At 51.0% G+C, this 10,005-nt stretch overlaps 1 protein-coding gene across 2 annotated transcripts in view; it reads right to left on the reverse strand.

Moving 5' to 3' along the window:
- Positions 1-9,213, reverse strand: part of Trpm1 (transient receptor potential cation channel subfamily M member 1) — a 101,213-nt gene extending 92,000 nt beyond the window's left edge. For both annotated transcript variants that reach the window (XM_041663877.1, XM_041663959.1), the window contains exon 1: positions 9,139-9,213. In XM_041663877.1, coding sequence (XP_041519811.1) covers positions 9,139-9,213 — 75 coding nt within the window. The remainder of the gene's footprint in view (positions 1-9,138) is intronic.
- Between the last annotated feature and the right edge of the window lie 792 nt (positions 9,214-10,005).

Raw genomic sequence — 10,005 nt, forward strand, 5'->3', positions numbered from 1 at the left:
TTCTCCTCCATGTTATAGCATGAGGCCTGGACTTCAGTGAGGGTGTACTTGGGGGTACAGTTATTCCTAAGTACCCAAGTCACTGGTTACAGGGCTCCAAGTTCTGTCAAATCTGCAAGTGCTCAGGTCCCTTATACAAGACAATGTTGTATGAGCATAGAACCTATGTGGATTCTTGAGACATACCTGGATGCCATAGACTACCTACAAGAACACACATGTTCTGTGTACATATTGAGTGAAGATGCACATATATGTATTTTTGGGGATGCTGGGGCTTGAACCCAGGTCTTTTCACTTACTAAGTCACTGAGCTACACTCTAAGCCCTAAATAGCATGCAGATCATGTTATCCTCTATTAGTTAGGAGATAGTAATAAGAAAAAAGTCTGTTTAAATCCATGGAGTCAAAGCTGAGGACTAAAGGGCTCATGACACATGAGCGTTCTTCTATGTGGGTCAGGAAATAAGTCTTTTCTAGAGCTGAGGGGCTGCTTGGGTGCTAGGCCAGTCTTGGGATCCAGTAATTGAAGGAACCTGCCTCCTGCCCTGCCTGGCATTTGGCCTTTTCCACCGACAGCTGTTTGCCTGGCCAGGATGAGGAGATGAGATGGGCCTGAGCAGTGAGATGTAGGTACAGATTGTTGATTGTTGCAGCATTCGGTGCATAGCTAGTGTATAGCATAGCGGGCAGGGATTGGTCCAGGGACTTTATCTAAGGTCCAGAGAGGGAGAAATGGGGTCAGTGAGCTGGGGTCCTAGGACTGGGGACACTTTTGCCCCTGGATGCTTTGACACCTTCACCATCAGCCTCAGCCCTGTCTCCCCTTGTCTCTCTCTGGGCTACTGAAATGGCGTCCAAATCCTAGCAGAACAAAGTCATGCTGGTAGTTGGGCTCAGCGGCCAGGCATGCTTTTCCAGGATCAAAGTCTTATTGACAGCCATTAATCACATGTAAGCAGATATTCCTCGGGCATCAGGCACCAGCAGATGCTATACGGCTGCCTGGGCCATTAGGAAGATTATGCCCAGGCCTGGCCAGCACCCAGCACCTGTTGTCTGGGGAGGTGGGACTGAGCTCTTGATCCTTAAGCAGGGGACCAGCACGTGTGCTTCCTTCCTGCCCTCCCTGTAACAACCCCTAGATCTCTCTGCTAAAGGAGCTCGTCTCTCAACGCACAGGCTATGCCCACCTCAGACCACATCATTCTAGCTTGATGCCCAGCCACACTGGCAGCCTAGGAAAGCAGAGCTTCTGCCTTACTCCATACTAGAGGCTCTGCCAGGCCCAAAGCAAGTGGTTGCCCCTGTGGGTGCCCGAGTAGGAAAGGCTGAGTCTAAACCAGGAAGAGCAGGTAGGAATTTAACCGGGTACCAGGGCTAAGGGGAATGGAAAGGGAGGGCCTTACAGATCAACAGTCACACACATGTTCCCCTGCATCGTGGGCTGGCCACTTGGAGCAGACTTGTTCGGGACACACCACTGCCCAGTCTAAAGTGACCTCATGGCAAAGGCTCACTGTTTCGGCGCTCCAGTTCCAGTTCCACACCAGGCAGGTGTGGCCCATGTCCCTTATTGAGTACCCAAAATGTCCTACTAGTGGACTATAGAGGGCATTGGCTGCCCACAGAAGGAGGTCCCCTTAGTAGTTCCAGTGGCCAATGAATCTTTTGCTAGTAACCATGACAACAGATAGTCAAAAGCACATTTGTTTCAGGGGGCTCTGGACATATTAGACTCTGTAGAAACACACGCGTGGAGAACAAGAGAGTCCCCTTCTTCATGGGGACCTCTCAGGTGTGGGAAATAATCACAGGATTCAGAGTTTATGGCTAGAGGAACGAACGGTGTGGCTGGCTGGTACTTGGGCCCCTCTTAGGCCAGCCTGTAGGAGCAGTTGGAAGTCCATGTGGTTGGATGCTAATGATGAACGTGGCCAAGGAAGGCTGTGTTGGACCTAGCAGGGCAGGGGTATGCCTAGCCATGTTCACTGTGTCCCTCATTTCTGATCCCCATTTTCCTCAGAATGGCTTTGGCCGCTTCGAAGAATCTTATAAAGCACCGAGAAGAAGCAGCAGAGATGGTTCAGTGAGCAAGCAGCTTCTGACACAAGCATGAAGACCTGATTTTGGACGCTAAGAGCCCGTGTACCATCTAGTGTGGTGGTGTGAAACCGGAATCTCAGTGCTTCTGTAGAGAGATGGGAAGTGGAGACAGGAGAATCTCTAGAAGCCCGACACACAGTATCCAGCAGCAAACTACGAAAGACCCCGCCTCAAACATGGTGAAGATGTGAGGACCGGCAGGTAAGCTGATCTCTCATGGGTACTATGGTACAAGTGCATACACTCACACGCACATGCACGCACGCATGCACGCACTCACGCACACGGGGTGGGTAAAAATAATACACAGAAAAGCATAAAAAAAATGTCCTGATGGGTTTCAAGACTCTTAGGAGACCAGATACGCCTCTTTAGAAGGACTATTTTGAGCTAGTTATTTTGGAAAACCGTGGACAAAAGCTACTCTTTGAGAATGGAGCAGAAGTGCCCTTTCCAGAAGGAAAATGCTCATCTCTGAAAGGGTCTCGGTGCTTGGCATGGCTTCTCCTCACTAGAAAGCAAAGGTCACTCCATGTCCTAAGAGATTCTCCTAGATGAGGCTGGAGAAATGGCTCACCAGATAAGAGCACATACTGTTCTTGCAGAGAGCCTGAGTTTCGTTCCTAGCACCCATGAAGGGTGGCTCTCACAGCTCCTGAAACTCTAGCCCCAGGAGACCCGATTGTCTTCTGGCTTCTGAGAGCACCTGCATTCATGTGAATAGCCCTCTCCCGAACACACACACACACACATACACACACACACACACACACACACACACCTGCAGAATAAGCCCTATCCTGTTTGCACGGGCCTTTGCCCACACCCTTTTTTCTGTCTTTATTCAAGAGCTGTATGTACGCCAGAGGTAGAGAAAAAGATTCTGAAGACGTGCAAGCCTTTCTGCATTTTCTCCCGTGTATATGGCAGGTGGTCGTGCCATTAAACATCTGTTCCAGCTACTTGTACTAATCTGCCTTTTGTTGCAGGGAGTCTCAGTGTGGAGAATGTAAGAAAAAAAAAATCGACTCTCCTCCCCCAAATCCTAGGTTAGAAACACTGCCAAGACCCCTGGATGCGTGTGCAATCCCCTCCCCCCAGCACGCACACACACACACACACACACACACACACACACACAGTAGCGCATGCTCCCTCAAGCAGAGAACTCTATAAGTAATATACCACCAAAGCTAATTACGGGTTTCTCGGGAGAAGGAAGAAAGCTCAAAGGCTTTTTTTTTTTTTGAAAATATACCTCAAAGTATCGTGTTATGCATAATAGAGATACACAATTTTCATTTGCCAGTTTAAGATTAAACAATAAGACTGGAGAGATGGTTCGGTGCAAACATGAGGATCTGAGTTCAAATCCCAGAACCCACATTTATAAAGCTGGTTGTGATAGTGCATGTGTGTAGTCCCAGCATTCCTACAGTGAGATGGAAGGTGGAGACAGGGGAATTCTTGCAAGCTAGGGGGCCAGATAGCCTGTCTGTCACACACTGTGTGGGAGGTGCGGAGCGACACCTGGGGCTGTCCTCTGACCTTCACAAGCGCTAGCGACTACACTCGTACATGTAGGGAAAATGTAATACACATGTGTCACACAGAAAGAGAGAGTGAATAAAAAAAAAATAAGCCTTGAAAGCACTTAAGAACCTGCTGTTCTTAAGAACCAAGGACATAGGTGAATAAAATCACAGAACTGCAAACCAGAGAGAATATGAATGATGTGGGACAGTAATGAAGTTGAAGAACTAAGGTGTGTTTAGTTCTGTCTTAGCCAAGACCACCAGGCACTGCCAATGAATTCCTTGTGCATACACTATCAGAGGGATGGGAAGGGTGTGGCCACTCCTTCCTTGGAGACAGAGGGGCTCTGCTTCCTTTGGATGGGTGGTGAAGTGGGAAGAGCCACCCGAGCTCCCCGGTGTCCCCAAGGCAGCAGGAGGCATAGGTGGCCTGTGATCCCACTGCCTCTAACAACAGCGTCTGCTGTGCTGTGCTTCTGCACACAGGATCTTTTGTCTTTGGCCTGAAATACACACTGCAGGCTGCTTTCAGCCTTCGGTGCTCATGGGGGCATTTCCTCCAGCTGCGTGCCCAGTGTCCGCCTGAACCACTCATGGCTCAAGTCTAGCTGCTTCTGAAGAGGACCACCACGCCATCTCAACTTGCTCAAAAATTAAATCCCAAGTTGCTCTTTCCCTGCGAACTTTCTTTACTCTTGGGCCAAGGTTCTATCAAAGGGCAAAGTCAACTGCAGATGAAGCCTGCATCGTGGCCCAGAGAATCAGCAGGTACTGGGGCACCTTTTCCCTTCACACATCCCTCCCATTCATCTCGATCCCCTGTGTCCCAAGTCCCCTCCAACTCTCTAGCCTGTGGATCGGCTGTTCCCGTGAGCCAGGTGCTCTTCCTGTGGAGGTCAGCATGGCTCAGCTCCCTTCCTCAGCCTTGTGGCTTTTGCACAGTGTACACCCTACCCTGATGTACGGGCCCCTCTCTGGTCCCTCTTCACAGCACTTTCTCAGCACAGCCGACTCCCTGGGAAGTCCACCCCTGGAGGATCTGCTGCTGTTTTCTGACTGGACATTCTAGACTCCCACCTCCAAAAAAGGCGGCTGTGGCTGACGTGTGCTTGTGGGAGAAAGGAGGCATGAGAGTTTATCAAAGAGCAGCCTTTGTCCAAACACCACAATAGATTTGCAGAGAAAAGCAACAAAGAACAAAGCCACAAAGAGCTCCCTCCCTACGAATGTTTTTTTGTGCTCGTTTGGGGTTTTGCTTTTCAGTTGGTACTGTAAACATTAAATCTATACTCCTAACAAGGGTAGCCTAGTGACATAAGGCAGGTAGGAACTGAAGACATCTTCAGTGATGGACGCAGGAAAGTCCACCTTATCGATGAGGAAATTAAGCCCGGAGAGGTTGAATAACTTTTCTGTAATCACACAGCAAAATCCTTAGCTGGAGTCCTGCAGGCAAGGGTGGTCAGAACCTTGATGTGAAAGCTCCATCCATGGAATGTCATTGCAACCTAGATTCACCCAAGCCCCATCTCAGCTCTGCGTGGGAAGTACCCGTTGGGGATGTGAGCAGGTGCAAGACCCCACAGATGCTGGGAAGGCCCGGCTAGAAGCTGGCCTTGGAACTGCTCTGCCTATTCCCAAATCCCAGAGGCAAAGAATGAGAGAAGACAGGGTGGAATCAGAAGCCTGGGGGGAGGGCCCCTGCCAGGCTGCGACCGACTCTGAAAGACAGGGTTGCAGAAGTGTGGGGTGCAGTTGCAGCGTCCAGAGGCTCTGCTTTGGACAAGCGCATCTATGGCCAAGCGGGGGAGCAGCGAGGGACATCTGCTGGCTTTAACCTGGGGTAGGAGAAAAGGGGGGATTTTAGAGGTCCCTGAGAGCCACCAGGATCATCCTGATCTCTAAAGTGCCACGCCTGGCTCTGCCCCGAGGAAACGGCACGACAGCTCAGAGAAGGGTGCCTTGTGTTCTCTGCCTCCACACACTGGGCTTGCTGCCTCCTGAATCTCAGGGCCTCTGAGCAGAGACTCACAGATGCGCTGCAGCTGAGCTGGGCCCTGTGCTTCGACAACCCGCCTCTGCCTCACAGTCGACAGATGTTGGTTCTGAAATTCACACATTTCCTTTTGGGGAATGTTGACAGTTTCATAGTAAGTTTGGATGGCAATATCTTTTTCTTCCGTTTGTCTTTCAGGAACACTTTGATGTCCTCTGCTTGGTGCATCCTCTAGGCCAGTGTTTCTCTGTCTTTGGGTTGCAACCCCAGATATTTCCAGTATGATTCACAACAGTAGCAAAATTACAGTTATGAAGTAGAAATGAAATAATTTTAGGGCTGGGGTCACCACAACATGAGGAACTGTATGAAATAAAGGGTTACAGTGTCTGGAAGACTGAACCACTGTTCCAGGCAGTGCTGGCTAGTGGGAGGAGCAGCCTGTTCTGTGCTGTGTGCTACTGGAGCTCACCTCACCTTGCCAACTCTCCCGTTCCCTGCACCCTAACAGGATGCTCCCTAGCCCGGACTCACCCATTCCCTGCACCCTAATGGAATGCTTCCTAGCCTGGGCTCACCCATTCCCTATACTCTAATGGAATGCTTTCTAGCCTGGGCTCACCCATTCCCTGCATCCTAACAGGATGCTTCCTAGGCTGGGCTCACCCATTCCCTGCACCCTAATGGAATGCTTCCTAGGCTGGGCTCACCCATTCCCTGCACCCTAATGGAATGCTTCCTAGCCTGGGCTCCACCAAGGGTCATGTGACCCTCACAAAGGCAAGGGCTTCTTTCAGGAACTCTGCTGAAGTACGGGTTTCATTCCTCAAGACTTAGCAGAGCCTTCAATGCCCCGATGTGCTTTGTGGGGCTCTCCCAGTGTGCACGCTCCATGGCTTGGAGCTGGAGTCGTGTTCCCAGGATGCACTGGACTTAGGCTGGGATGGGGTTTCTGTGACTTGCTGAACAGGGGGATACCTCAGGCAGGAGGGTTGCTTTGAGTTCAAGACCAGCCTGGACTACAGAGTAAGACTCCTACATCGTTGGGGAAAAAAGAAAAAAAAAAAAGATCCTAAGAACTGTTCTTCATCTTCATTTTCCCTTCTGTGCTCTCATTCTCGGCCTGAGGAGTGTCATAAAAAAGCCTGGGGCAAACGGAGTGCTGAGCCGTTAACTAGGTCAGGTGCAGGCAGGGAGGGTCTGGGGAGTTCAGGTTTGGAGGTGGTGGGAAGTACAGGCGATGGGACCTAGGGTCTCCCTCCCACAGGCAGCTCACACTGCTACTGAACCACACTGCCAGCACAGGCAAGAGGTCACCATCAGTTGTCATGGGATAAGATCACCTTGGAAAGGGGAGGGGCATCCTCTTCTTAAATGTGAAGTAAAATTGGGTGCATAGTCCAGGGGGAGCCAGGGCGGGATGTGGGGGGGAGGAAAGAGATGGCAGCAGAGGGCATGCAGGAGGGGGAAAGGAAGAGGGAAATGAGGGGGAGGGGGTGGAAAGAGAAAGGTGCTAGTTTTCAATGTTGACCAAACTCCAAGTGCTTCTTCCCTGAGCTGAGTTCCCCCATGCCCAGACTCCGCACCAGGCAGAGGGCGGTCAGAAACATGGGATCCCAGAACAGCACAGCCTGCTTCCTTTCAGCGGCTCTTATCAGTTAGCACGAGCAGCTGTGTTCTGGGGAGGAGGCCCTGCAGCACTACGTGGGTGCAGTGGCGTAGCTAGTGCGTAGCTAGTGGCGTGCGGGTGAATGTCGTGTTCCTGCCAAGTGTGGTAGTAGATCTGCGAATGCTAATTTACAAGACACTGTGGGTGTGCTGGCTCCGGAGGAAGAATGGTGACTCTCACAGGCCTGGGAGGACGGGGAGATGTCGCACCCGCCACCCGCCCACCAAGAGCCCTTGGGGGTGGATCTTCTCTATTCTTCAAACTGGGAAAAGCCTTAACTATTTAAAAAAATAGTTTCCTATTTTCTGTGTGTGTTTTCAGGCTCCTGGCTGAATGCATACCCAGCTGTTGACATGCAGGAAGACCACAACCTGGCCAGCTCCTGAGTGATGACCGAGGGTCCACAGGGCATTCACCTGGCTCACACTGTTGCCCTGGCTTCTATCCCCAACACTGACCACAGCACTGGCTGACACGCCAGTGTTCAGAACAAGCTACTTGGGGAAAGCGCTCTTCTGCTCATACCCTCTCCTTCCTGTCCCTCACCCTCTGGAGGAGAAGTGTCTTAGAAGGAACAGGATCAGCACCACCCCTACCACCCGTGCATTCAACAAGTGTTCAGGAGCCTCTGCCTTCTGGCTTGGGCTCTACCTGAGGTCTGTTGAATGTAAGATGACCTATTCAGGCCACCAAGTGTGGGAAGAGTGTATGCCTGTTTGAATGAGCATTCACAACATGAGCACGGCCATGTCAGGGACACCAGTGCCTCTGTTTCATGGGACTGGCCAGACCTTTCCCTGGTCCAAGTAAGGATGTTGATGAATGGCTAACAGTAGCGTAAACCATACAGAGCTTCCTAGTCCCAGATGACTTCATGGACACACCCTCAAAAGGCTGTTCCTCTGCAGAGACCATCTACCGCGATCAGCTGAGCAGCCTCCTTGTCCATACTGTATATAATAAACACAGATTAGCTGACCAAACACACCGAGTACCCAAGCTGCTGGTGTGCCTCCTTCTGAGGCCATGGCCCACAAGATCCCAGCTTTACAGTTACTTGTGTCTGGTTTTCTTCATCTCTAGTCACTCTCAGACAGGTTTCCAGTGCCCAGTTGCATGGGTCATGGTAGCCTGGATCCAAAGGACCCCTTCTTGAAGTCCACGGTGCCTAGGGACACTCCTGGGCTGGTGTGTAGTCACCTTGGACAGCAGACAAATGAGCCTAACAGACACAATAGGGGACTTCCACACAGCCTGCTCTGAGGTCACAGAACCCAGGCCCAGCTCAGGGCTCACTCAGGGCACCCTTCTCCCAGCTAGAAGCACCACTACTCAACTTCCTTTGGTGTACTCCATACCCTGGGGACGAGGCCCACACTGTGGGCATCAATTATCCCCAAGTCTCCTCGGTAATTTTATGAATCTACAAACAGAACAAAGCAGGGGGCAAGGGGGCCACATAGGAGCCCTTAGTGGTGCCCTGTGGTGTAGACAAAAAATGTCATGGGGACGCTGCCCAAAGGTAGCTGTGCAGCATTCTGAGTGAGAGAATGGAGACAAAGGGCGTGGATCAGAGACAGGAAATGTGGGGTCCACCTCCTAAGTAGGGAGCTTGATGTGGAAGACAGTATATGCACACAACATACACACCCTACACACACACAAAATCCACACAATACACATGCAACACATATACACTCAACACACTCAACACACACACACACACCTGGAAGGCAAGAGTTCACTGGAGCAACACTCATACAGAATAGAGACCTATGTCCCTCTACCCCGCTGCCCATCTGCCCTTGGGCATCAAGCCAACTTGACTCACCTTCTGGGACCCCGAAGTGGAGCTCTTGAGTGAGCCACGCTTGAAGGAGCTGCTCATTTTCCTGAGGGACCCCATGGGTGCCCCTGCATTCCCTGTGAGGCCCAGCCTCACATGGGAATCCCCGATGGGCTGAGACAAGAGACACACGGCTCTTTTTAACCAGGCTAGGAATGCGGGGGACTCTGGAGGAGCTGGGCTGCTTCCCACCCTCCTGCTGGACTCCCACCTGGTGCCCAGAGTCTAGATGGCTTCTGTAACATCTGTAATCAGCTTTAATCCACCGTCCCTCCTCCCCGCGCTGCTGCATGGTTTTAAGGAGAGAGATTTAGCAAATGGGAATTGGACGTGAAATCTACTTTGAGAAAGTGGTGGCTGAACTGGGGTGGGGGGGCACATGGTGAAGATTTGGGGATCCTCCAGCACTGGTGTCCAAGGCCCCTTGCTGGACTATGACGTAGTTAAGGTTTTCATTGCAGGGAAAACACATGATTAAAAGCAAGGTGGGGAGGAAAGGATTTATGTCAGCTTCTAACTCTTAGGTCACACTCCATCACTCAGGGAAGTCAGAGCAGGTACTCAAGGTAGAAACCTGGAGGCAGGGACTGAAGCAGAAGCCACGGAGGAGTGCAGCTTACTGGCTTGCTTATTCATGGCTTGCTCATTCTGCTTTCTTATATACCCCTGGACCACCTACCCAAATGCGCACCACACACCCTACTGTGGACTGGGCTTGCCAACATCAATCATTAATCAAGAAAGTGCCCTACACACTCGCTTACAGGAAATATGATGGAAGCATTTTCTCAATTGAGGTTCCTCTTCCCAAATAATACTCGTGTCAAATTGACAAAGATTTGACTAGCACAG

The sequence above is a fragment of the Microtus oregoni genome, unplaced genomic scaffold (genome assembly GCF_018167655.1).
Source record: "Microtus oregoni isolate MIOR12 unplaced genomic scaffold, Mior012 000000F_ref0000247, whole genome shotgun sequence".
In the NCBI taxonomy this organism is placed as follows: domain Eukaryota; kingdom Metazoa; phylum Chordata; class Mammalia; order Rodentia; family Cricetidae; genus Microtus; species Microtus oregoni.